The sequence below is a fragment of the Filicampus tigris genome, chromosome 15, assembly GCF_054856515.1.
Source record: "Filicampus tigris isolate MCC_2025a chromosome 15, RoL_Ftig_1.0, whole genome shotgun sequence".
Classification (NCBI taxonomy): Eukaryota; Metazoa; Chordata; class Actinopteri; order Syngnathiformes; family Syngnathidae; genus Filicampus; species Filicampus tigris.
The window spans coordinates 11,881,247-11,908,973 of NC_141231.1; the positions used below are offsets into that span (position 1 = coordinate 11,881,247).

The following is a 27,727-nucleotide window of genomic DNA, read 5'->3' on the forward strand; positions in this document are numbered from 1 at the left end:
TTTGAATAAATACACCATACCTAACAGATGCTGATTATTAAATGTATTTGTGCAGATCCCTACGGATCCCTGCGTTTTGCTCGTCGAAGATGCGTTTTTCCTTGACCAACCAATCAGAGGGTAAACAAGTCTGACGTCATTGAGAGTTCGCTCAATGGCGGAATTTTAAATCTGATTGTTTAAAAAAACACAACACAGTATAGTTCACGTTACATCGGCCAGCAATACTGATTCTTAAGGGCAGTCTTGACAACACGATGAGGCTGAAATCTGACAACTCAAATGGAACATTGACATAGACACGTACTTCTACACTGGGTTTAGAGTTATCAGTGGTGCTCAAGTCTGGTCATCAAGAACTCTATCCAGTCTGTTTGACACGATTCCCTCCTCTAACACAATAATCAAGATTTACCAGGTTTCTGCAAAGCTCGCTGATCGCTAATCATTTGAATCAGGTGTGTTGGAGGGAAACATCTAACGCGGTTAGTGGCTCTCGCGGACCGGACTTGGGCACCCCTGTTTGTATTATCCTCCCCTCAGGTGAACGCGCTTGAACGTGCTTGCAGTGACTCACTGTCACGCTGGGGGTCGCCATTTTCTCCTTTTCACCTGCGCTGTGTGATGTCAGCGCCAACCTGAAAGCAACAACAGACGGACAGACTGACTGACAACATCAGAGTCAGACGACGACACACCGGAGCGGTAGGTGGAGCGGACCGAGGGGACATGCGACGTCCTGTGAAAGAGGAGGACGGAGGAGGACAGAGGACGGAAAAGCGTCACATCCCCCGGACATCGAACCTCTTCGTAGCCGACGTCGGCGAGCCGGCCATGCCGCGCCACCGCCACCACCGCGGCGGGGAGAAGACGACCGGAGATTGACCGTCACTGGCCGGACGAGCCTCAGGTGAGGATAGCCGCCCGATGGATGGATGGATGGAGGACTGTAGCATGACGTCAGCCATCAGCCAGGCGGAATAATGTGTGTTCAATAATAGGTGATGGATGGTGTGGAATGGGACATAGCACTCACATACAAAAACACGGACACGCACACGCAAACACATTTAAGCAGTCAGTGTCACACACACACCTAAACAGTAACACACGTCAAACACTCATCCAATAGACACACACAAAACATCATTACATACACACAACATACATTTACGAATGCAAACAGTCAAACAGTGCACACGCGCACACACAATAAACACACGTTTGCATGCACATTCTCGAACACACACGTACACTCGTGCACACACACTTCTACACACACAAATATGCATCCAAATAGACACACAAAAACACACGTACACAAAACACATTTACACAAAACACGCCAAGCCACACAAATACACACAGTACAAACACATTTCCACACATGGACAAAAAATAGACACGACTACACACAAACAGTCAGACGTACGGAAATACATACAGTTATACATGCATGCACACACTAATCCCCACGCGCAAACCAAAAACAAACACACATCGAAATACACTCACACAATTCGATACAGTACACACTTATATGCACGCTCAAATGCACACACATTCACCACAATCAAATATATACGCACATAAACACATTCATATACAAATAAACAACAATATTATAGCTGACGGCTCTACACAACTCACCTAGTGATTGAGTACCTACTTGAGACGCTGAAATGGAAAAAAATGCAACCCTGTATCAGATTTCAAAGCTCCACATACGAGACACTACACTGTATTCTTTGTTACTTAACCACAAAAACATGGCACGATTGTCACGGAAGAAGTGAATAGCAGTCAACTTGAGCGCCAACCAGGCTAACAATCCGTGTGGTCACCAAGGTCGGGTTAAGGCGGCTGATGAACTGGCGTCGAATCAGGTCGTGAGAAGAAAGCATAGATTCTGAAATGCTAACAGTTAGCCCAGGTGCTAACCTGGCTAATGATTTGTGATGACTTCACATTGAAACAGCAGACGAACAGACATCCATTGGCGTCACGCAAAGTAAGAAGTGTGGATTTAGTTTGTGTTAGCATGCTAACAGTTAGCCGCAGTGGTGTTTTAATGATGAGCGGCTTATCTTCATTTCCTGGTTTGATGCCAACCAGAGAAGACGACAGAGCCTGGCAGGATGTGATTATCGGGCCCAAAGATTGTGTTTGTGCTAATGAATGTTGTTAGGAAGTAGCCGCAGCAGAAAGAATGAGTCACACTATTGATTACTATGACCACACGTATACACACACACACACACTCAAAGAGACAAACACTTATCCATACACAAGCACAAAAACACAAACGCAAACCCTTACACAGACACTCGCACACTCTTAAACACAAATCAATACCAAAAATGATCCAAATCACATAAACACAAGCCAGACACACACGCACTCGTGAGACAGACACACACAGACACACACACATGAAAAAAGGAACAAAAACAGACTTGCTTATAAAAACATAGAGACACACAAACATACACAAAATGCCCATGCACATACACACAAACACATGCCAAATGGCACATAAACACACACACATACAAAAAAAAAATGGCACGTGCACACGTGCATCCTTAACCTCATATAAGAGTGAGCCACATGCATGTCAATAGCAGTACAGTAATGATGATGAGGTGGTAGAGGGGCACTGCGGGGGTGCGCTTGTCACGGGTTCCTACGTCATTGGATGCTATTTTTAGTTGGGTAAACACAGCAAGTCAATGAACACTGCAAATTGACACACACATACACACACGCGCCCTTTATTTTTTTTTATTGTTTCCCCTGTTTTGTAATCGTGTCACAATTTTATAATTAGAATATTTAATTTAAATTATTTTTTTTTAGCTTTAACTTCCTTCTTAATTTTTTTCCTTTGTTGTTGTTTTTTTATACATCAACTATTATCCATCCATCAATCCAATTATTATATTCTTCTTGTTTTGTTTTATATTTGACATCATTTTACACTACAATGTTATTGTTTTAAAAAACACGTTATTATTATTATTGTTTAAGGTTATTTATTTTTGCTCTTTATATTTTTCCCTCCACAATTGTATGGAACCCTTGTCACCATTTTATTATAATGTTTTTTCATGTTTGAAATGGTTTTATTTTGCAGTGTTTTCGGTATTCTTTTTTTCCAGTGGAATTCAGATTTTCAGGATTGGAGAAGCGTGACAGTGAACCCCTCACCATCAACATCACGCTGCACTCCCTCCACCCCCTCACCCCCCAATACCAGAGCTAAAAATAGCCCTCGCTCTCTGTCATCACATAAGGGGGTTGTCGCTGGCCTTCCTTGCGTCGGCCTCGCGCCTCATGTCAAATGTTGGCGAGAATGTTTTTATCTCTCCGGGATGGCTGGTCAGGTCAGCGGTGTCTTGTTGTAGGGGTGACATCATTGTGGCTTGGGGTATTGTTGCACACAAAAGGTTGGGATCGGTGTTGCGCTACGCGAAGCAGATGATGCATGGACCAGGAAAATGAGAACTTTATTTATTCTTGTAAAATTGCCACTTTATTCCAATTAATTATTCTTCTATTTGCACTTCATTGTAGAAATGTGCACTTTATTCTCTCAAAATGATGAATTCCTCTGATAATATCGTAATTTTAGCCTCATGTCATCACCACCTATTGCAGGAAAAAAATAGCACTTTAACGTGGTCATATTATGACTTTACTCCAGCAAAAGGGTGACATTTCTCAGAATACTGAAATTCGACTCTGATTATATTTCCCCTTAAATCATTCACTGCTATTTTCAGAGCCTCTTTTACCCTAACGTTTGAAGAAAATTGAAAAAAAAATGGAAATAAATTCCTGGGATTGAAAGGCTGGACTGTGAAAAGACAGATAAATCCGTCAGTGGCAGTGAATGAGTTAATTGTACAAAAATGTGCACTTGCATAGAAAATATAAAAAAGGCAAAAATGCATTTTAAAATGGTAATCATCAGTGCATTTATTTCAGTTAAGTTATAACATTAGTATATTAAAGTGAAACATTTTCAGCAATGAAGTTGTAATGTTAGAATAATAATGTGCTATTTTTGACAATCAAGTGGAATTAGGAGTGCTAATTCCCAATGTAATCAGGATAAAGTGTCAATATTACAAACTGGGGATGTTTGTGTTTGCTTTTGAGGGCAGCCTCTCTTTGAGAAGCTGTGCGTGTGCGTGTGCGTGTGTGTGTGGGGGTGTGTGGGTGTGTGTGTGCGTGTAAAGGTGTTAGTGGCATCATGAACAAATGAAGCCTTAACAGGGCCACATGTTGATGTGTGAACAGCTAGATTGTGTTAGCGTGTGTATCTGGCCATGATCATGATAAGTGTGTGCGCATGGGTGTGTGTGTGTGTGTGTGTGTGTGAGACACTTAAGGCGCGCGCGCACACACACACACACGGCAAGTACCAATTTGATGTCGCCAGTAACATGAAGACATTGGCATCAAGCAACAGGAAGGTGTCTCTCTCACACACACACACACACACACACGCACGCACACACACACACACACACACGCGCGTGCATAAAGGTCGTTGTCATGCACAGCTGTCTCTCCTGCTGTTGCACTTATGCTATGTGCGTGTGTTCTGTGTGACACGTTGCATGATGCCAACATCTTCATTTTGTGGCTTGTGACGGCAAATTGGGACTTTATTGTCATATTTCGACGAAAAAAAAAATTCTTGTCATATTGCCACTTTATTCCAATAAAATTCAGACTTTGTTTTCCAAATATTGCCACGCAATGGAAGAAAAATATGGACTTTTTTTTCTTGTAATATTGCAACTTTAGCATCATAAAATTAACAATAAATTGTAGAACGATTCACAGTTCATCATTAGGACGGTTTCTTTCTTGTAACATTGCCACTGTGATATTTTGGCTTTAAGCATGAGTAAGTGCGGCGTTGGAGCAGCTGCCTGGCAATACGCACACTTAAAAACAGTTGGGTTAAAAATAACACAATTTTGGGTCAAAAATGGACCGATCCACTACTTGGCTCAACTTGACCCAAATTTGTGGGGTATTTCGCAGAAAACAACCCCTAAAAATTGGTAGTTTTGGACCGAACCCCCAAAATTGGTTTTGTACAAAACAACTCAAGAAGGTGGGTCAAATTGACCCAAAATTGTGTTGTGTTTGACCCAACTGTTTTTAGAGTATACCTTACATATTTTTACAGCTTTAAAATAGTCAGGCATTGTGGTAGTCTTTAACTTCACACTTCCAAGAGTGGCGTCCCGTATGCGTTACGTTTTCGATACCATAACACAGAAACAGCAATGAAGGAGAGGGAGAGAAATTCACATTTTCAACTTGGAATTTCAGTCACTATTTTGAGTTTGCCAGCTAAAAACAAAAATAGTACAGTTTACAGTCTGTGCTGTCAGCCGAGTGTTATCTAGCTTCAATAACATACGTCCAGCCCCACCCCCACCCCCCCAAAAAAATGTCCAGTTTGCATTCAAATTTAAAGTGTGTCATGAGCTGCGGCTAGCTAGCTATCACGGCTAAACGCTTTCCTGCCCCCCCCCCCCAAAAAAATGTCCAGTTTGCATTCAAATTTAAAGTGTGTCATGAGCTGCGGCTAGCTACCTATCACGGCTAAACGCTTTCCTGCCGCGGCTCCTGGAGTAAGCTACACAACGGGCAAGTATCACCAAAGTGAGCGGTTATTGAAATAAGTTATGCAGGTTTGGATTCACGGCGCATTTCAAAATGTTCCAGCTGCGCATTGACTTGATTCGATAGCCAATATCCGATTATTGACACAAGACATGAGCAGGAAGACGAGGCCGCGGCCCCGGCTCGCTGCATCACAACAAAGTCCACAAATCAGGCTCGGGCCTCGTGCGTTTCCACGGCAACAGAGCCTGAGTAAGGGAGGGAGGGAGAGGGAGGGAGGGAGGGGCTGGGCGGGTGTTGGGGAGGAGAGCGAGAGGGAGAGATGCCAGCTTCTCTGTATTACGCTACCGGGAAAAGAGGAAGAGGAGGAAGAGAAAGAGGAAGAGCAGGGTGGGATGCGGCCTGCCGTCGGGACGGGGATGTTTGCAGGCCCGTCTAGGCGTCGCCGCAGCAGACGGCCGTGTGCAACGATGGACAGGCATGTGTGTGCGTGTGTGCGTGTGTGTGCAGCACCTTTGTGTTCTTTTTGTGTTTGTGCGTGTGTGCATTTTGTGAGTTTGCGCAGGTGTACGTCTAATTGTCTATGCAAATGTGTGTGTGTGTGTTTGTTTGCGTCTGTGTGTATGTGAGTGCATGTTTTTGTGTATGTGGTTTGTATGTTTTTTCATGGGTGCTTGGGCGTGTATACGTATGTGTGCGTGTGTGCTCGGTTGTGTCTGTCTATGTGTGTTTGTTTGCTTTTTCATATGTGCATGTGTTTAGGTGTTGTGTGTGTGTGCGTGTGCGTGTGTTTGAGTGTTTGTGCACTTGTGCTCTATGTGTATGTGGGTGAGTTTGTGAGTGTGTGTGTGTGTGTGTGTTTGTGTGTGTATATTAATTTTCATTACACTTGCAAATTAAGTTCCAAAATATTTAGATTTTTTTTTTTTTCTCATTACATTGTGATTGGACTTTCTATTTTTGTTTCCAGCACAAGTCTGGCGTGTGGCAAAGCTGCACAAAGGGGCAAGTTAGACTGCGCTGTTGTGGGTGTGAACACAGCTGACTCCATTCACTGCTACAAAATAATTGAAACTAACTAAATTAAAAAAAAAAAAAAGTCAAAAGGAAATGAAAGCTAACGAAAATGAAAAGTCCCAAACTATTACAACTCTAATTGTCGCGAGCTGCTCGTTTTTTCCTCATTTACGAAGGTCGGCCTCCCCCTTTTGATTTCCCACACTTCTGCCGCACTTGCACGGAACGGGCTGAGGTTCGCCTCTCCATCTGTGGGAAAAAAAGTGGCGGCTGTCCTGAGGGAGCGCGCCTTCCCTTTGGGCTCATCACACTTGACCCCCCCCCCCCCCCCCCAAAAAAAAGTCATGAGGAAGAATCATGACAGACATTTCAATGGTTGCGACCACTGGGATTAAAAAAAAAAAAAAGCATTTCAGGATTTATTATTATTACGACGCTAGAAACGTGTGAATGGCGTACACACGAAATTCACTTTTTTCACGTTTCCTTCCTTTCTTCCATCCTTGATTCCTTCTTTCTTGCCTGTCATAGCCTCCTTGTTTCCTTGCCCTCTTTATCATCGCTCCTTTCCTTCCAGCCTTCTTTTGATCCTCTCACCCGTCCTTTTTTTTCTTTCCTTCCTTCCACCCTTTCCTCTTCTCTTCCCTCCTTCTTCCCGTCCTTTTCGTACCATCCTTGTGTCCATCCATCCTCCCCTTCTTCGTTTCAACATCTTCCTCTCTTCTTTCCGTCCTTCGTCCTTGTGTGAGTTTATGTGTGTGTAAGCGTGTTTTTGTATGTTCATGCGTTGTGTGTTTGTCAACGTTGTGTGTGTGTGCGTGTGTCTTTGTACACGTGTGCGTGCGCGCGTGCTTGTCATTTGCGCGTGCGCGTGTGCTTGCAAGCGTGTTTGTGATCGTTGTGCGTTTGTGTTTGTGAGTGTTTGCGTGTAGGTTTGCGTGTGTTGTGAATGTGCGTGTACTTTTATGTTTGCGTCTTGAATGTGCGTGTTCGTGCCTTGCCGCGTTCGCGTGAGCGTGCGTGTTTTGTGTACGCGTGCTGTTCGTGCAGGCCTGGTTTTCGTGGTGGCCTCATATTTGTGTGTGCGTGTGGGCAAACGCACGTTTGCATTTATCAAATCCAAATTCCAATACGGTTTGCGCATGTTTGTTCGTGTGAGGTCATCCAGAGAATTTCCCCATTAAGCGATCACGCTTGCTAATACGTAAACACCGCGGGACCCCCCCCAACCACCCCCACCCGCCTTCCGTCGCGTTGATTGGTTCTTATGTCGTGACGGCGTCGAGGGGGTTGCGCCGCCGTGTCTTTTTAAAGCTCGGGTCAGGTCGTTGCTCTTGACTCTGCGTCGGTGGCGCCCGCGCGAGGACAAGAGCGGGGCCGACCCGCTCGAGGATTTCGGTTGCCGGGGGATTTGGGCTCAGAGGATTACCTTGTAATAGATCCGCAGCAGGAGGAGGCGCGCAGGAAGTACGGCGCGAAGGACTCTGCATGGCGCTTCCGTCTGACCGTCCTTTCCTCATCCTAGGCGCCTACGATGACTCGGGTCCCGTTTTTCCTGACACGCTGACCGTGGTCCGGGTGCCGCCATGCTGATCAAGGAGTACCGCATCCCCATGCCCATGAGTGTGGACGAGTATCGCATAGCTCAGCTCTACATGATACAGGTCGGTACACAATCAACACTTACTGGAAGACATATTTACATCATGTGCTATGTAGGGCCTGGCCAAATCTGAAACTTGGCTGAATACGATTCTGATAACCGATTGAGCGGACGATTCATTTAAAAAATATATCATAAATAAAAGCACTTCTTTTTGGTATCCTCTTGCTTTCAACAATGAAGCTATGAATTACAGGCAAACGCATTTGACGTTATACTTTAGTATTTAACTTGAAAAGTTAAAGGAAAAAAAAGTTAGAGGAAAAAAAATCAGCAATAATCGGCCTATAGTATTTGATCATTTTGGGGGGGAGAATGTTTGAATGGCATTATATTTTTTTTATATGTTGTGTTACACACATATATATATATATATATATATATATATATATATATATATATATATATATATATATATTCATTTGCATAATGATGCTAGCATTACCATCGTAAGACACTGCTACTGAGTCTTATTTCTCTCTGGTCCATAAAACGGACAACTTGGAATGACAACTCGCTGGAACTTGGAATGACAACTCGCTGGAAATCACTATGTACGTGACTCAGGTGTTTTTGATTATCACGGAAAGTTTGCCTAACTTTACACACACACACACTTACTCTGTGTATATATATATATATATATATATATATATATATATATATATATATATATATATATATATAATTCAGTGCTTATACTGTCACAGAACAAAATAATCTGTGGACCTTGAAAGATCAGCAATGTGTTTACAAGAGTCCATGCGTGTGTGTGTGTGTGTGTGTGTGTGTGTGTAGTAATTAGTGCCTCAGTGCGGAATTAAATAAGCCCCGTCCCCCCGTTTTCCGGCTCAGCGTCACAGCCGTGTGCCGGTCGCCCCGGTAACGGGTGACATCAGAGCGCCATCATTCATCACCTGAGTCCATGTTGCCATGACAACAGGCCAACCAGTCTGCTGTCATCTCAAACTGCGCTTTAAAAAAACAAAACAAAAAAAAGCAAAGCTCAGACTTTAGCAAATCGGAACGCAGCCGCCACCTGCTACCTGCCTTTGAGCCGGGGGGGGGCTTGGGGTAGGGGGTTGAGGGGGGGCCTTCTACTTCCTGTCCGGTGCCATCAACAACTAGAGAATGCCCGCTGGGATGCATTGTGGTACCCATATGCCACGGCATCATGAAATAAAAAAAGCCAGAGAAAATGCGTGTCTGATGTCATAAGAAAGTCCAAATTAAAATAAAACTAGAGTCAAACTGCCCACCCTGAACAGTAGTCTATATAATTCCCAGATCTTTTCCGTGCTAGTCGTTAGCTGTTGTGCTTCGGCTACATTTTTAAATGTATTCAATTTAATTGTTTGTTAATTTATTTGTATTAAATAACAATGAAAAAATACATATACATGTATATGTAATATGTAATGTGTATATGTAATAATTAGTTAATTTATGATGACATTATTTATTGTCAAGAAAAAATATAATGCAATAAAAAAACCATCAAATTCAAATTGACTTGTTTTACTGATTGGCAGAAAAAGAGCCGCGAGGAGAGCTGTGGCGAGGGCAGCGGCGTGGAGATCCTGGAGAACAAACCGTACCAGGACGGGCCCGGAGGCTCGGGCCAGTACACCCACAAGGTTTACCACATCGGCAAGCACATCCCGTCCTGGTTTTGCTCCATCCTGCCTCAGGCTGCCCTGCGTGTGGAGGAGGAGTCCTGGAACGCCTATCCTTACACGCGCACCAGGTGGGGCTACAGTTTCTCGCCATCCCAAAAAAACATGACTGTCCCGCTTCTGACACCCGAGGCGGCGGAATCCATGTTCCTTACACAAGTCCCAGATTCCAATCTCCCGCGGTCTCACCAATCTCTGCTTTCTTTCTCACCTTTCCAATGTCATTGACAAATAGTGTCCGAAGCGGGATGGTCGGCTATAATGTCTAGCCCCCTTTCTGACACCAAAGCCTTTTGAAACAACCGTTATGATGACAACATTCTGAAAATTCCCTCAACCAGAAGCTCTCTTTATACCGCAGGTACACGTGTCCATTTGTGGAGAAGTTCTCCATAGACATCGAGACGTACTACATGCCCGACACCGGCGACCAATCGGATGTCTTCAGTCTGTCTTCTGCTGAGAAGAGACAAAGAACAGTCGGTAAGTCGCACGAGTTGCTGTATATTCCAATAAAGCTGCTGACCGATGGCCACCGGTTCCCCGGCAGACCCCATCGACATCGTCAGGGACTACATCGCTCCTCACGAGTACCTGGCAGAAGAAGACCCCCGACTGTACCAATCGCTCAAAACCAGGCGAGGTCCGCTGTCTGAAGACTGGATCGAGGAGATCAACCGGAGTCCCGGCGGCGACCGCTCGGTCATGTGCGCCTACAAGCTGTGCAAAGTGGAATTCCGATATTGGGGCATGCAGTCCAAGATCGAGCGCTTCATCCACGACGTCGGTAGGGGCACGTCGTACATGATCAAACTGTGATGGCAAATAAAAAAGAAATCATAGAAGGGTGACAGTCAAAAAGCAAAGCTGACCATCCCACTTCGCTACACCAAAGTGGGCTGGTCCACATTCCGGTCATCCTGGACCCATCTCAAATGTTTCTTATGTGAGACCGCTGCGTCAAGGCTCTTTCAGAGTTTGGTGCAAATGAGGTTAGAAGTGGGATGGTGCCCAGTTTTTGCCAAGGCCCACCGTCCCACTTCTGACACCAATGTGGGCACGTCCATGTCCCACACAGGATGCCACGTTCATCTTGGTGCCTTAAAGCTGGAAGTCAACCCAAACGTTTTTTTTTTCAAGAATATGTTCCCAGCAGGCCCACTAGTTGAAACGCGGCATTCGGATTAATTTTGTGTTTGTGGAATATAAATTTAGCAGCAAAATGCACTCGTTTTTAGCCATCTCGTTTTTAGCCACCTTTTGTCTTTTGTCGACTGAAAATGGCATCACAACGACCAATCACGGCTGACCCGTTTTCTGAATCTGAGCCGTGATTGGTTGTTGTGATGCCATTTTCAGTCGACAGAAGACAAAATGGCCGCCCCCAGAGATGGCTAAAAACGAGTGGATTAACACTTATTCCACAAACGCAATATTCAACTAGTGGGCTTGCATAGAACATATTCTTGAAAAAAAAATGTTTGAGTTGACTTCCGCTTTTAGGTCTCACCCAGAGGCGGCACCCTCAGAGGTTTCTTGGATGGACTACCTCCAAGTGGTAACCTGTGCCAAGGGTCCTCCAGAGTTTCATGAGAAATGATTTCAAAGGAGGGGCAATGTGGGATCCTACTTTTGACACTATTTGTCACTTAAGTCCCCAGTTGAGTTACCATGACCCGGGATTTCAGCTATACTGCGTCTAAAAAAGCGCAACACTAAAGATCCAGGCATCACTTTTAATGAATGCTTTGGCTCCCTCGCGGGCATCACTTCCAAGCTAATGAAGCGGCAGCCGCACCATTTCTGGCACCAGACCGGACTCGATTCTCCCGTAGGACCGTTTGCCTTTGCGTGAATTCATTCCGCTGACTCAGCTTCCGCGAATCCCCTTCGTCCCGTCAGCCTAAGTGAAATGGGGCTCCAAAAAAAAAAAATCGTGTAATTCCGAACCTTTTACAAGCGCCATTAATTACCCGGCCAGCAGAAACCGTCGCTTCGTTTGCCAAAGTGCTGTCGGTCGACGATGCCAAGCGGGACGAGATGAGCGTAATTAGAGTTGTCGCTAATGCCCTCGCAGGTCTGCGCAAAGTGATGGTGCGAGCCCACCGCCAGGCGTGGTGCTGGCAGGACGAGTGGTATGGCCTCACCATGGAGGACATCCGGCAGCTGGAGCTGGAGACCCAACTGGCCCTGGCCAAGAAGATGGCCCAGTACAGCCTCAGCGAGGAGGGCAGCCCCGAGACCAACGGCTGCCCGGCCCCTCAGGACCAGGACCGGAATCAGGAACCGCGGGCCGCAGCCAGATCCGGATCCGCCACCGAGGCCGAAGCCGGCGGAGTGAACCCCGCCGTTATAGACAACCGGGGGGAGCTAACCAAGCAGTGGTCCACGTCGTCCAGATCCTCCAACAGGTCATCCAAAAGAGGGGGTACGTTTGTCCATCCCGTTCCTGTTCTGTAAAAAGTGGTTAAGGCTTGGCCAGGTTACCGCATTGTTGATTGTCTGTAAGCCATTCACTATTAAGGGCAATGTTCTAAAATGAGTTTAGAATTTTATGAAAGTGGAAAATAATTAGCAGGTTAGGCTATTAATATAAGCAATTATAACCAAAATATTTTTTTTTGGGGGGGGGGGGGGGGGGGCAACAGGGCATGGTCCTAATCCCCTGCAAGTAATTTTTGGACTTGATGGTGACATCATCATGTTGCTCTCTAGAGCACAAAAGTTGAACATGTTGACATTAGCGCGGTGCGGACACGTGTTGCCCAGCTGGTTTGGTCTCTCCCGGCAGGAAGTCCTTCTCATCACAGTCTGAGCGAGTGGAGGATGCAGAGCATCGCGCGAGAATCCGACGACAGCACAGATGACGAGTTCTTTGACGCGCATGGTAAAGTCCCCAGTGAGACACACCTGCACCGCATGTTAACAACATGCAGTAACGCACATGTGACTCGTTAGCGACACATGGTAACACGCTTGTAGGACACGTGAGCAACACATTGAAGTGCACAGGTAACAGGCATGCTAACTACACTCTCTAACATGCAAACAACCTGTTAACAATACCCGTAACACGTCGTAACACACCCGTAACACGCATGCTAACTACACGTTAACACACCGTAATAATACATAGTTGTGACACACCACTAACAAACATGCTAACATACCAACACACTGGCAAACGTCAACAGCATATTGTCGCACACTTGTAACACACATGCTAACAACATACGTTCAGATGCTTGTAATACGTATGTTGACACATTGCAACACGCGCACACAAACACACGTACCCGCAACAAACTTGACGACCTCACCGCGGTTGCCGTGTTCATCAGACAGCTTCTCTGACGGCGAGGAGGCCTTCCCCAAGGAGATCACCAAGTGGAGCTCCAACGACCTGATGGACAAAATGGAAACCATCGAAGCGGACGAGGTTCAAGGTAACGCGGCGGCCATTTTGCCCGGCGCCACAGTGCGGCGCGACTCCACCGCGATTGACGCGGGCCTTTGTGTCACAGAGTCGCTGTATCCCGAATCGGCCGGGGAATTTGGCAGCATGGCCAATGATGAGACGCATGCCGAGGTGTCTTTTACGCCCTTCTCACAACACCTAATGAAACTCTCCATAACTTCCACAAACAACCCAGGCTAAACTTAGCTCCTCCCATATAGCTTAATACAAAGTTGAAATCCCCCAACTAGTATGGATATTTGATTCAATTATGTAGCTAATGTTATGCCCGTTGTTCTTATGTGTCCTCGTCTACTGTTGCCTCCTCTCGCAGGTGTCTCAGCAGTGTCTTCAGCCGTCCAAAATCCATGTGCTCATTCTGGTCCTGCACGGAGGAAATATTCTGGACACGGGCTCGGGTACGATAGTTCCATTATGATTCAATGCCCATCCTCCCGCTCCTTTCGCGTGTGCGCCTAAGCCACCTGGGAGCAGTATAATACACGCCTATGGATTTACACGGAGAAGCTCAAAACTCCCGAGTAAGGCGCAGTAATATTATCCATTCTTCGCAGAGTGTAAAGATTCCATCCCAGAGCGTATTGTCATATTGGTGTTGCTCCACTCTTTGTGTTCAATAACCCTTGCTTCAAGGGTTATATCACTAACGCCAACTCTATTTGTTGCCTGTCTATGGCTATATTTCCCATCATGCGTTAGCAATTAGCTAGCAGCATTAATGGCAAAGTTATGCGGATATTTTAAATGCACAACATGTATGAGATAGATGTTTGTGTGTGTGTGTGCGCGCGCGCAGGCGAACAGAACAGCAAGCAAGGTGACGTCAACACGCTGAGCGGCGCCTTCGAGACAGTGATGAGGGTTCACTACCCGGCGGCACTGGGCCGCATAGCCATCCGCACGGTACCGTGCCCCGCTGTGTGCGTGGAAGCCTTCTCGCTAGTGTCCAAGTGAGTTGTGTGTCTTTAGCAATCATTTTCCTGCATATCAAATTTTGAGCTGGCCACTTCCTCCTAATGAAAATGAAGAAAATGAAATGTTGCACATTTGCCCTTTGCCCATACGCTGTGCATTTTTACAGAAAGAACGGGGGGTGGAAAAGGTATTTTCATAGTAAAAAAGTGCTGTTTTTTTGGAAGGTAGAAGACATGTTTTTCTCCGCTAAAAAAAGACTGTTACACTTAAAGTGGTCAACCCGAACATAATTTTTTCCAGAAAATGTTCTATGCTGGCCCACTTCCTGAAACAAAGCATTCAGATTAATATTGCGTTTGTGGAATATGAGAAGTCCACCCACTTTTAGCCATCTCATGGGGCGGCCATTTTGTCACTTCTGTCGACTGAAAATGACATCACGGTGTCTCAGGGCTCAGATAACGAGCAATCATGGCTCAGCTTCGGAAAAGAAGGTCAGCCGTGATTGGTCGTTACCTGAGCCTTGAGCAACTGTGATGTCATTTTCAGTCAACAGAAAGTAGCAAAATGGCCGCCCCCTGAAATGCTAAAAGTGGGTGGATTTCTCATATTCCACAAACGCAATATTAATCTGAATCCCTTGTTTCAAGAAGTGGGCCTGCATAGACCATATTCTGGAAAATAATATGTTTGTGCTGACTTTAGTTAAATATAGAAAACATTAGTCTATTTTTTGTAATTAAAAGTTGAACGTTTTGTTTCCAATAATGTTTGTGTTCACTTTTCGTGAGGGAAAAAAAACACTTTTACACTATTGCAGAGGGAAAAAATATGTTTGTTTGTTTTTTTTTGGGGGGGGGGAGATATGTATTTTCCTCCACAGGAAAAAATGTGAATGTTTTTTTTCTGAAAAAATCAATTCTGTCCAGTGCAGCACTGTAGTAACCTGGATGTCATTTTCAACTGCAATTGTGGTATAACACCAACGGTTGGCGCTATATCACAAGTCACGCCTAAAACCGTGGGAGATTATAGAAACACACCCCATCCGCTTCCATTTGAGCCAGGAAAAACCCTGTTCCGTGACATGTCCTCCATCCGCAGCCTGAGTCCGTACAGCTATGACGAGGGTTGCCTGTCGAGCAGTCAGGATCACATCCCGCTGGCCGCGCTGCCTCTCCTCGCCACGTCGGCGCCGCAGTACCAGGACGCCGTGGCCGCCGTTATCCTCAGAGCCAATCAGGTGTACGCCGACTTCATCAGGTCGCTTGAAGGAGCCTCCTTCAACGGGCAGGTCAGCACAGCAACACGCTCACTCAGGTTGACGCTTGTGTGGCTGTGTTGTTTTAAGGTCTTTGTGTGTGTGGTAACGTGTCTCATTAACATGTTTATTTTTTTTTTAAATAACTCTGACCATGTTTTGTAAACTTGTGTTTTGCAGGTGTGTGTGATCGGAGACTGCGTGGGAGGCATCCTGGGCTTTGACGCTCTGTGCAGTAGTTCTGTTCTGGTATTGGAAAGTCCAAACAGCAGCAGGCGGGGCAGCGCCATCAGCGTGCAGGTAACGTCCATCGTCTCTCGTCAATGATACTTACCTTCATCGTTAGCTTAGCATTAGAGCTAACAGCACGCGTCCCGTCCGCGCAGGACACGGAGCTGCTTTCTCCCGGCATCGTCATCAACAGCGCATCGCCATCGTCGCCGTCACTTGAGGGAAGTCGACACCTGAGCCGGAGTAATATCGACATCCCTCGATGCTCGGGCCCCGACGATCCCAAGAAGCAGCTGCCGCGCAAACGCAGCGATTCCTCCACCTACGAGATTGACACCATCAAGCATCATCAGGCCTTCTTGTCCAGGTCAGGCGGAGACTGGGATGCAAGCGCACATTTCAGCCCACTGATGGATTTATCTCTGCGGTGGCAAAAAAAACCAACAGTTTTTTTTGTTTGGTTTTTTTTTGGTGCATTTTTCCATGAAAAAGTTCACTCTTTTTTTTTTAACGCATGAGAGGTACAAAGGTGTCTATTTACTTTCCAAGAAAAGCAAATTTGCGCTTTTCTCCGTAAGAGAAGTTTGCGTTTTTTCCAAAAAGTGTCTTTTTTTCCAGTTAAAAAAAGTTGTGCATTTTTTCTGATTAAAAACATCTGTTTATGTGGGTTGTAAGTTTTTTTGTTTACATACTGCAAAAAGAAAAGTTGTGTAATTTTTTGGGGATTTTTTTTTTGTGGGAACAAAAAACACACAATGAGAAATTTCGTTTTGTACTTTATTGTGCTTTTTCCAAGAAAAAAAAAAAGCTAAGGTGAGAAAAAAATGATATGATTTATCACACAAAAAAAAAGTTTTTTTATTTTTTTTAATTCCTTTTTCCCCCGAAAAAGTTGCATGTGTTTCCAGAGGGAAAAAAAGTTGTGCAAGTTTTGACAGAAAAGTTGAGCATCTTTTTCTAGGAAAAAAAAATGGTGAGGTTTTCTGTTTCCATCCAAGTTGTGGTTTTTTTGGGGGGGGAATTAGAAACAAAACTTTATTGCCAAGGAAAAAAATCGGGTATTTTTTAAGCGAAAAGTAGACCGTTTTTTTTTCCTGAGAAAAATCATAAAGCTTTTTTGCAAAGGGTAAAAAGTTGAGCGTTTTGTTTTCAGGAAAATTATTTTGTGAAATGAAAAGGGAAAAATGTTTTTTCCCCCCAAACGTTTATTTTCTGAGAAAATAATTTTTTAAAGCGGGAAAATAGTTGTTCTTCCAAGCTGTGTGGAATCCTGTCCAAGTTCTACTGCATCAATCCGTGCTGCTTTCAGCCGATTTCTGGATCCATTTGTTTTGTTTTTTGTTGTTTTTCGAGCAGCCTGCACTCCAGCGTGATTCACGCAGAGTCCTGCTCTCGCCGCTCCAGCAACAGCACCATGCTGGAGGGAGGATCCCTGGGCAAGTTTGACTTTGAGGTGACGGACTTCTTCCTGTTCGGCTCTCCTCTGGGCCTGGTGCTCGCGCTCAGGAAGACGGTGGTGCCCTCGTTGGACGGTGAGGACGCAATCTTACAAACTCCCTTTTTCGCATCTCATTGGCTAAGTGTTAAAACTCATGTCAAGGCCACAAATGGCGCTATCTGTAAGCAGGGGCGGAGCCATGGGTGGGCCTGCGTGTGCACAGGCCCACCCAGATTGAGAGACTGCCCACCCAGTGAGATTCATGAAAAAATACATACTTTTACATTTTTAGTAAATCATGAAATTATTTGTGTTTTTTTAAATTGAATATTAAGAATGGCATAATTGTGGTTGTCTAAGAAAGACCTGAACTTCATGTTATTCGGTTTGTCATTTTATTCGAATATACGACGTGTCGGGACAGGAGGATTGTGCAAAGTGAGAGAAATATTCAGGCCCACCCTGATTTTTCCAGGCTCACCCATTAGCCACATTCTGGCTCCGCCCCTGTCTGTAAGGGCTCCGTAGCCAATCAGAAGCCGTCAAGTCCTGTGTGTCCTGCACGTGACAACAATTTCCTGTGCTCTGCCAATGTGAGGACTGTCGGTGTGGAATGGAATTGGCTGACCGTTCGTGTGTTTTTTGTCTTCTGGGTGCGTTCAGTGACGGCTCTGCGTCCGGCCTGCCAGCAGGTGTACAACCTGTTCCACCCGGCGGACCCGTCAGCCTCCCGCCTGGAGCCTCTCCTGGACAAACGCTTCCACCTGCTGCCCCCCTTCAGCGTGCCCCGCTATCAGCGCTTTCCCCTGGGGGACGGACACTCGGCACTTCTGGGTGGGCACATACTCACTCACACACACTATGGCTATTTTAATCCATACATAGTGTTTGGGTCAAATTTGACCCATTTTGCTGTTTAAAAATACCCTAAATGGCATTCTTTCCCCATCTCAGTTTTTGTTGTCCCCTCACACATAGCACGGCAGGATTTGCCAAGTTCACGGGTAGACTTCCACCCCACCATTCCATATTGATACCATATGCACAGGAGTCCAACTCATTGTCATCCATCTGAGGGGGCTACCATGTTGACATTATACCATCAACAGCTGTGAACTGAAACTGGAGTCAAACTACCCTCGGGCTCGCATTGCCAATGTCAGATGACCAAAACCAAAAATCAGATAAGCCATGACGGTCGCAATGTGAGCTTGAGGACACTTTGACATCAATTTCAAGACAGCAGAGTGCGCTCTTAGGTCAAAATGGCAGAACCCTGAGATAGAAAAAAAAAATGGACTGATTAGTTGTTATTCCACGATCACAATATGAATCTATATATTATGTTTACTTTAGTGGGGCTGCATAGAACATCCTTCCAAGGCCATTCTTGCCTTGTGTTCCCTTTTAATGACAATGTTGTGCCTCCAGTGGAGACGGTGCAGAGCAACCCTCAGCTTTTGATGGAGCCGGCGCTCCATCGCAGTCAGGAGGTGGGCATGAACGAGACCTGCATCCCTGTGCCTGTCCTCAACTGGCCGCCCTCCAGTGAGTACCCATGGCCGCCTCCCTTTTCAGTGTCATGTTGGTCCATGTTTCCCATCCTTTACCAAGCCAGCACACATATTTTACATTATTAAGATGTCAAGATGTTTGTTGAAACCTCTGTTATGTTGCAGGTCAAATTGACCCGTTTGGAAAATTAAAAAAAAAAAAAACACACAAATTAATATTGCTTTGATGGCCTCCATTTTTCTCTTTTATTTTTTGTAATATTAACTTACTCAGTACCAGACTTTTTCAGAACCATTGTAAAATATGTCATTGGGATAGAATGAGTCAAAAAAAAAAAACAACTGCATTGCGTTACGTGATATTTTTGGCTGATAAAACTTTAGAGCGGGTCACACCGACCCATAAGAAACGACCACAACGGGAAGGTTAAAAAGAAACTCATGAAACAGGCCTGGACAAAAATGATCCATCCAACATATTGGACCATAAGGACAACAACCAAGGCGTATTCTCAAATACATCAATCACTGTGCTGTTTGGTAACGTGGTGTGTACCACACTGAACATGGACCTAAGGAAGCGAAAGAGATTTTTCTCAGGAGAGTAGAAAGAAAAATAGAGTCAAGCATGTTGAAGGTAACGGCGATAAGCGGCTTGATGTTAAATTGTATTACGAAATTTAAGAGCCACGGGACTGTAGCCAACCTCCCCGGACGTGGTCACCGAAAGAAGGAAAATCGAAGGTACATACTGTAATTGACCTACGTATCCACTTTTGGTGACATTTTGGTTCGATAGTGTGCCATGATATTTTTCTCATGCAAAATAAGAGCCTTGGGAAACCTTGCCGTCAGAGTTTGAGTGTGGATGCCTGTTTTGTTTCCCCACAGCAGATGGCGGCGCTCACATTTCAGTGGACGCGGCCTACCCGCCCCCACCCCCGTCCACGTCTCCCGGGGTACCTCACATCCGTTGCCACCGCCGAGCGAGCGAGGCCAGCCTGGCGAGCCAGGTGTCGGGCTTGGCCGACTCCTACGCTGCCTCCAACATCGCCAACAGTAGGTCCACATCCAGCCTCCGCACATCGTTCGGGACACTAGCTTGTTTGATGCCTTAAACATCCCCTCAGCCGGCCGGGTGAAAAAAAGGCCCAGTCTTCTGTCCCAGCTGCCCATTACCTACCATAAACTCGCCTCCCGGACGCCGTCGTTGCGCTCGTGCAGGAAAACCCGGCAGGTGTTCCCGAGAGCCGCCGAGTCGGAACTCAGTTCCAACGCCGGCTCGGACGGCGCGGCTGACATCGCGGGCGTCAGCTCACCCGTGGCGCTAAAGAACTTGGAGCAAGGTACCCTGGGATGTGTCGTGTGAGGACTCCAGGTCCTTCCTCATCCACCTCCCCCCCCCCTGAGCTGTCCTCTTCCTCTATCTGGCACCTTCCTCCCTAGGATAGCACCTGCCGTCCTTTGGTGCCAGACTCGTCCATGACCCGTGGGTCCAATCTCTAGTTTGATTGAGACTTTCTGTCTCTAGTGTTCTTCTCTTGGTCTTAGTAGGCGGGAACTGAAGTCACTTTTCCACCAAGTCCGCTCCATAATCCGGTGATTGGAACAAATCTTGAAAGATTGAGTCATGAATGGGACCGGGCTTGTTTGTGGAAACGTGTCTTAAACGTGCGCTTGTATGTTTTCAACCCCATCTCATTGGAATCATGCAGTTGCGTCCCGCTGGTGGGGCAGCAAGCGGATGGACTACGCCCTCTACTGCCCCGATGCCCTGACGGCGTTCCCCACCGTAGCCCTGCCGCACCTATTCCATGCCTCTTACTGGGAGTCGACTGATGTGGTGTCCTTCCTGCTCAGACAGGTTGGGCAGAGCTTCACTTTACCTGTACAGATGCGCCTTTTCATTCCGATGGCATTTAGGAGTACATGTGGTAGTTATGATTAAATGCTATTAGGATTATCAAGGGGGGTTCCTTGGATATCTCCCCTGTTGGGGGTCTCTGAACTCCAAAAGTTTGAGAACGCCTGCTTTCAATACCCTCACTCAGTGTCACCTTCATAAAAGCCGATGGAAAAAAAAAAAATGTCCCTCAATCTTGCGAAAATTCCACCATGCTTCCACAGGTGATGAGGCACGAGAACGCCGGAATTCTGGAGCTGAATGGCAAAGAAGTGTCGGAGTTCACACCGTCCAAGCCCAGGGAGAAGTGGTTGCGCAAACGGACTCACGTCAAAATCCGGGTAAGATCTTTCTTTGTTTTATGGTCAGAACAGCTGTTATGTGTTGAAAGGTTTTCAATGAAGATATTCAAGAACGAATCTCAATTGTTGGAGGGGTTGTGGTGAATTGAATGCAGACCATGCACATTTCTTGTGAAAGAAATGTGACTCCCCGGATGTTGTTGTTATTGTTAGTTATTATATTTTTTCTTGATTTTTTTTTTTTATGTGATTTTTCAATATGTTGAAACTAAAAATCAAAGTTAAGAAAAAAAAAAAGTTTTCAATGAACTTTTGACCCGGGGCCAGCCTATCGAATGCAATTTCCCCCCCCTCTTGTCAGAATGTGACGGCCAACCACCGCGCCAACGACGCAGTGTTCACGGAGGACGGTGTCCAGACGGTGACCGGTCGCTTCATGTATGGCCCGCTGGACATGGTGACCCTTACGGGAGAGAAGGTAGGCGCTGAAGTCGCTAGCATCCAAGGCAGTGATCGCCCAACCATTTCAAATGAGCTCGATAATGCCGTGCTTTTGTTTTGCCGCAGATCGACATTCACATCATGACGCAGCCACCCTCGGGCGAGTGGGTCTACTTCGACACGCAGCTCACCAATAGCAGTGGTCGCGTCTCGTATGCGCTCCCTGACAACAAGCGACTGGGCATCGGGGTGTATCCCGTCAAAATGGTGGTCAGGTACGCAGAATTGTTGGCTGTGTTGCGAATCACTACAGTGGCATTGAACCAACTCAAACCACTTCTTTGAAATAATTCTTCATATTTTTTTTTTTCGGCGACTAGGGGTGACCACACATTTGCTGACAGCTACCTCACCGTGGTGCCACGCGGGACCGAGTTTGTGGTGTTCAGCATCGACGGCTCGTTCGCCGCCAGCGTGTCCATCATGGGCAGCGACCCCAAAGTGCGAGCGGGAGCTGTGGATGTAGTCAGGTAAGAGTTGTGGTCCTTTCCATTTCATTTTCATTTTAGTTGGATGATTATGAGCCCTCAAGGGGGGTAATTCAGAACACACCTTCTGTATATTATTTACTTTTTTCATTTTAATTGAATCCTACAAACACTGAAATGCATTTAGTTCCGCAAGGCTCCATCCTAGGGGCTCTTACAATATAAAAGTAATCATTTTCAAATTCGGACATAGCCAAAACCCGATGATGGAGATTTGTTTCCTGTTTTGTCCCATAATCTTGTGACCTTCTCTTTACTATTTACATCCACCACATTTATTCTCTTCAAGAACAAATTCTGCTGGATTCATTTAGATTTTTGGAGGGAAGGAAATCAAAAAATAAATACACTTTTGGGGAATATCTTCAGAACCCTAAACACCCTAAAGTTTTTAATCATAGTTTTTACTTCGGGTCAACGATTAGCCATCTTTTCTGCCACCCAGAAGTACCCGGGCGACTTTTTGTTTACGAACATTATGAAAAGGTCTAAGTAGTAAGGTGTGTCTGTTGACGTGCACATGCGCGTGGATGTGCGTCAGGTACTGGCAGGACCTGGGCTACCTGATCGTGTATGTGACGGGGCGTCCCGACATGCAGAAGCAGCGCGTGGTGGCGTGGCTCTCACAGCACAACTTCCCGCACGGCGTGGTCTCCTTCTGTGACGGCCTGGTTCACGACCCTCTCCGCCACAAGGCCAACTTCCTCAAGTGCCTCGTCGGCGAGGTGGGCGACCACGGTCGAGGGCGAAGGAAATGAAGAAATGAAAACCTCTGAGAGGTTTACGCCTCACTCTCTGTCTCTTTCTCAATGTGCTCAGGCCCAGATGAGGATCTTCGCTGCCTACGGCTCCAGCAAGGACATTTCGGTGTATGCCAACATTGGCCTACCGCCGTCGCACATCTACATAGTGGGAAGACCCACAAAGAAGATGCAGCACCAATGTCAGGTATGATCATGATGAAAAAATCTCCCGGGCGCGAGTGGCGCCCAATAAATCTGTTGTTTTACTCATTTGCTAGCTTGTGCATTTAATATTAGCGTTACTCGACGGAGATGCTAGCACGGAGATGCTAGCTTATGTATTTAATATTAGCGTAATGCGAGATGCTAGCACGGAGATGCTAGCCTGTGCATTTAATATTAGTGTTACGCGACGGAGATGCTAGCTTGTGCATTTAATATTAGCGAAACGCGAGATGCTAGCACGGAGATGCTAGCCTGTGCATTTAATATTAGTGTTACGCGACGGAGATGCTAGCTTGTGCATTTAATATTTGCGTTACACAACGGAGATGCTAGCACGGAGATGCTAGCTTATGCGCGACGGAGACAACTGGCCTTCGGGGTGTGTGTGTGTGTGTCGGGGGGGCGTTCCGGGTTGCCGCGGTCCGGTCCAAAGAAGAAGAAGCGACCCGGTGGTTAGGGACCCGTGATCTAAGTGCCCACGATGGTTCTCTGTTGCAGTTCATTCCAGATGGCTACGCCTCCCACTTGTCCCAGCTGGAGTACAACCAGCGTTCCCGTCCCGCCAAGTCGGCAAGCGCCCGCATGGTCCTGCGCAAGGGCAGTTTCGGGCTGGGCGCCGCCTCGGGAGACTTCCTGCGCAAGCGCAACCACATCTTCCGCACCATTTCCTCGCAGCAGCCCGGCGGGCCATCATCCGGCTCGCCCAAGCCCCCGGGCCGGACGGAGCGAACGCAGAGCCAGTGCGAGACGGAGCGCGGCGTGACAGCGGCGGCGGCCACGGCCCAGCGGAGCATGAGCATGGCGGCCGGATGCTGGGGACGCAGCGGAAGCACCAAGGAGGGAAGCGCGGGGTTGTACGGCCCCAAATGAGCTGGTAGGAATCCAGCTGGAGCCACCGTGATCTCCAAGACGGAGCGGACTCAAGACGACTGTGTAGCATGACTCTTTTACACTAACACTTTTATATAGGCTACGACAAGGAAGGTTGCAATCCATTCATGTAACAGGCCTTAAGCTAACGTCATACACAACACATACAGTATATAAACATTTGATACTGTATAAAAGCCGACCAACCATTCAATGTAACAGCTCAGGTTCATTTGTTTGACTAACGTCGTCATGATAATCCGCTCTCGGTTTCCTATGGAAAGCGGTTTGAGCATTTATTCAATTGGTTTGAGTAATAACGAGAGTAATGGGTTTTCCACTACGGTATGACCGTTCTGTGCACTTGGAGGACGACTTTTGTCTTACTAACTGGGCAAGTACATAGTGAGGCAAAACTGCACTTGTTGACATCCGCACACTACTAAGTGAAGCGCTGGAAGCAAACTAGTCGGATTTTATAACATCACCAGAAGTACTACAGCAGCAGCATGCAGTTGTCAACTAGTGCACAGATTTGCCTTAAGAGTAAAATTTAGTTGTCCTACTAGTAGGAAAGAAAATTGTCCCGCTATCTTGCAGAGAAATGTTTTACAGCTGTAGAGGGCAGTAGTGGAAAACAATTCTAATAAGACAAGTAGTTCTACTAGCTCATTGAATTGTCTTACGAGTAAGGATAAAGAGAGTAGTAGTACATAGTACATATTTAAAGGTAAATTATCATATTCACTTCGGGGACAAAGGCAGCGCCCCTGTCTCTAGCTCTGATTATGGCCTTTTCGCACTGCACTTAGTTGCGCGTAGCACGCTGTCGACGAACCAAATCATTGCGTATGTGCTACGAAGAATCGGAAAACACCTCGAACTGAAAACTCTTGACGTCGCCATAACCTCAGAAGGCGCAACCGATCGGAGAGGGACTGACGGAGTGATTTCAGAGTGGTAACAGTAATAGACCAACTAGCAGGAAAAGCCTCCATGCTACTTCCTGGTTGGCTGCTACACAAGCACTTCCAAATACGGGCAGGCTTGCACCGGGACACTGTCGTCCTTGCACGCTGCCCACAAGAAAAACCAAGTGCAGTGTGAAATGGCCTTTGCAAGATCGCTACTAAAAAAAAAAAAAACGAAACGTTACATTATGTAATATGAGACCAAGCTTTTGCTGTTCCATTCACGCAAGATCTTTGCCCCTCAAGAATATTTTCTCACTTTGTGACATTTAAAATTTCAGATATTGAAAAAAAGCCAATACTGCTCCGCTTAAAATGACGTGATCAGCCCTGATTTTTTGGATTGATTGAATTGCTTATTACTAGTAGGCCAAAAGAGGCACTAGAGGTCACAAAGATTTTACTATGCCGAATAAATACTCAAACTGCTTTCCATACGTGTTGCTGCCGTCCAACAACACACACCATTCCCACCAATCTAACATACATTTTGTGTATTTATTCATAAAAGATCTCCAGTTTCCTTCAATGTGGCCAACGAGCCCTTATAAACATGACCCGTTCACAGCACTAATCCCTTTAGAGTGCTTAGCTTTGCAATACCTCTCATCGACCTGCAGGTGGCGCTATGGTCCTCCTATGTACAGTACTGCTGCTGCTACAGCTGCTGGGAGTTTCTACTTTTTGCTCCTTCTTCAAAATATTTACCGCTTTGAATGTTTAACGTGTGTAATTTTCCAATCTTTTTCCACGTGGATTTTCGTGACAAGCTGGCACCGTGACGTTTACACGCCTCACCAATAGTCAGAGCTGTGCATTCCGCCTATGTGACGGACCGGTCCGCCTATCCGCCGGCATATGACGGACGTCCATTTTGTAGACGATAAACGATAGACAGGAAACTTAAAAAAAGATAGTCGGACTAAGCATAGTCGGAAGCCCATTTTTTCCCCGTCTATTTTCGCTGAAGATAAATCCACCAATTCTCTCATTGGTCGAATTATGGATCTCGCGCTGGGATCCAGCCTGGTAGTTTGTTTTTTATTTATTTATTTGTTTTTAGTTTGTGGAAGTTTGTAGTTAGAAACGCTAACGGAAGCCCGTTTAAAATGATAGTCGGACCGGCCTATAGGCGATTACTATTTGGTCCGGCCGGACAAAATGGCGGATAAACGGTCCGAGGAAGGGTACCCCGGCTGTAGGCGGAAGGTGATAAACGCGCCGTGAATTTTTAGTAAAATGCCCAGCTCTGCCAGTAGTGGGCAGCCTACGGAAAGTTGTTGCCGTACAGGAGACTTCCTGGTTGCGCGGCGATGTTCAAAACCACCAAAAAAGATGATTGTGAAAAAAATCTAATGCTAATATGCAGTTGGCATTGCTAAGTTGAGTTTTTATAGTGTATGTAAAAAATGACGAGTAAAGGCAGTGAGATGTCAAGAATCCAGGCACAACATTGTGGAGTGACCACAGAGTCTAAGTTTACAGCAATGCTATTTGTCACTAAAGCTGTTCAAGTCATGTGATTTATCATCAGAAAAGATTCCATATTTCAATAATTTTCACACAAGGATAATAGCGACGTATCCTGAGAAAATGGCACAAGAAGGCCGCGTTTTTTGCCTTCATACATCCGATTTTGACAGATTCCCAAACCTTATGTCACAATGCTGGGTTGTTGTAACTTGTATGTCTTAGAATTACTAAGTGAAGTTTAAAATTATGTTAATTCATTAATCAAATTAAATCAAAATCAAGGCAAACTGACTGTTTTACTTAGCAACAGAGTTCAGAAAAGCTCTCTTGACATCCTGGTGAGAATGATAGCATCTACGAATGGCGTAAAACTTACATCGATATTTAAATACTTTTTTTGCGCAAAGATAGTAGCAACATCCAGCTAAAATGGCACAAGAAGGTTGGATTTCTCTGCTTCGTATGTTGGATTTAGTCAGCACTTTTAACTGTATAATTTCACACGGCGTTTACGTATTTGGATTGGTTCTGCTGTTTTGGTTAGCCGCATCGTCGAGACAGGCTGCTTTTTGCTAACGATGGCAAATTTCTCGCTTTCTACGTCGGCTTTAGACCGCACTCCTGTGGAAATGTTAACCCCTCAGCTCGGTTCCAAGGAGGAACGTGGTATGACAAGTGGTCCTGGTGCTAGCTTGTAACGAAATGTATTCTTATTAAAAGGCCTTAAAGGAAAAAAGGACGCTATTGCTAACACTCCAGCGTAAAAGCCAAATGATCCTTTTCACAACTGTAGTTAATCAACTGTGTAACCTCACTCGTTAAGAAAAACTACTTTAACTCTGTAGTGCATGTCGTATTTATTTATCAATTTCAATCATTTCAGGGGATTAAGATAATTATGTAAATGTGCCAAATAGTGGACAGGACATATTTATTGTTATTTTAGAAGGAAGGGGGCGCAATTGTACAGTGTTTTCGACTTGAAAGAAAACGTGATTTATGCTGCAAATGAAGGGAGGTGTCATTGTGGTCAAAAGAACTTGAATGTGACATACGGTGTACATACTGTAAAGATGTATAATGATGATGTACGACTGACTTACCTGCTCCAGAGTTATTTGTTTACCTAAGAAATCAAATCACCATGTAACCAGGCCATCCATGCATTTCAGGTGAAATATAAATTTATTTGAAATATGTAGCATCCCGTTGTCAGTCCTCAAAGTCAATGGAGACACATGCAAATAAATGGAGTGGCAAAACTTTGAGCTCAACGGCCACATTTTGATTTTTAAAACCGACAGATGGGCTAGGTCATTTGTAGGGAAAAAAAGTTCAAACGTGTACGTCGACTATGTGAAATAGTTTTTTCAAAATAATAAAACAAGTCATTTGCATTTTTTAAA

General features: G+C 45.6%; 1 protein-coding gene across 3 annotated transcripts; it reads left to right on the forward strand.

Moving 5' to 3' along the window:
* The first annotated feature begins 612 nt into the window (after positions 1-612).
* pitpnm2 (phosphatidylinositol transfer protein, membrane-associated 2) lies at positions 613-27,525 on the forward strand. 3 transcript variants are annotated; one of them, XM_086053431.1, is made up of 27 exons: positions 613-910; positions 8,195-8,333; positions 9,865-10,079; positions 10,370-10,491; positions 10,559-10,795; positions 12,086-12,436; positions 12,800-12,895; positions 13,350-13,454; positions 13,533-13,597; positions 13,800-13,884; positions 14,283-14,436; positions 15,506-15,695; positions 15,843-15,962; positions 16,049-16,260; positions 17,250-17,425; positions 17,995-18,165; positions 18,763-18,879; positions 19,737-19,904; positions 19,976-20,191; positions 20,561-20,709; positions 20,973-21,089; positions 21,412-21,528; positions 21,618-21,766; positions 21,872-22,021; positions 22,581-22,764; positions 22,859-22,987; positions 23,506-27,525. In XM_086053431.1, the coding sequence occupies exons 2-27, from the start codon at positions 8,256-8,258 to the stop codon at positions 23,875-23,877; spliced, it is 4,245 nt and encodes a 1,414-aa protein (XP_085909557.1). In that variant the 5' UTR covers positions 613-910; positions 8,195-8,255; the 3' UTR covers positions 23,878-27,525. The 3 variants fall into 3 exon arrangements, with proteins under 3 accessions (XP_085909557.1, XP_085909558.1, XP_085909559.1); XM_086053432.1 differs by having other exon boundaries at positions 19,740-19,904; XM_086053433.1 differs by lacking the exon at positions 19,976-20,191.
* Positions 27,526-27,727: the final 202 nt, after the last annotated feature.

Excerpts from the sequence above, each read along its gene's own strand:
- pitpnm2 (XM_086053431.1), top strand. The coding sequence starts at position 8,256 with ATGCTGATCAAGGAGTACCGCATCCCCATGCCCATGAGTGTGGACGAG. Across the intron at positions 10,796-12,085 it reads GCGCTTCATCCACGACGTCG|GTCTGCGCAAAGTGATGGTG; the intron begins GTAGGGGCACGT and ends ATGCCCTCGCAG. Across the intron at positions 21,767-21,871 it reads CCCGTCAAAATGGTGGTCAG|GGGTGACCACACATTTGCTG; the intron begins GTACGCAGAATT and ends TTCGGCGACTAG.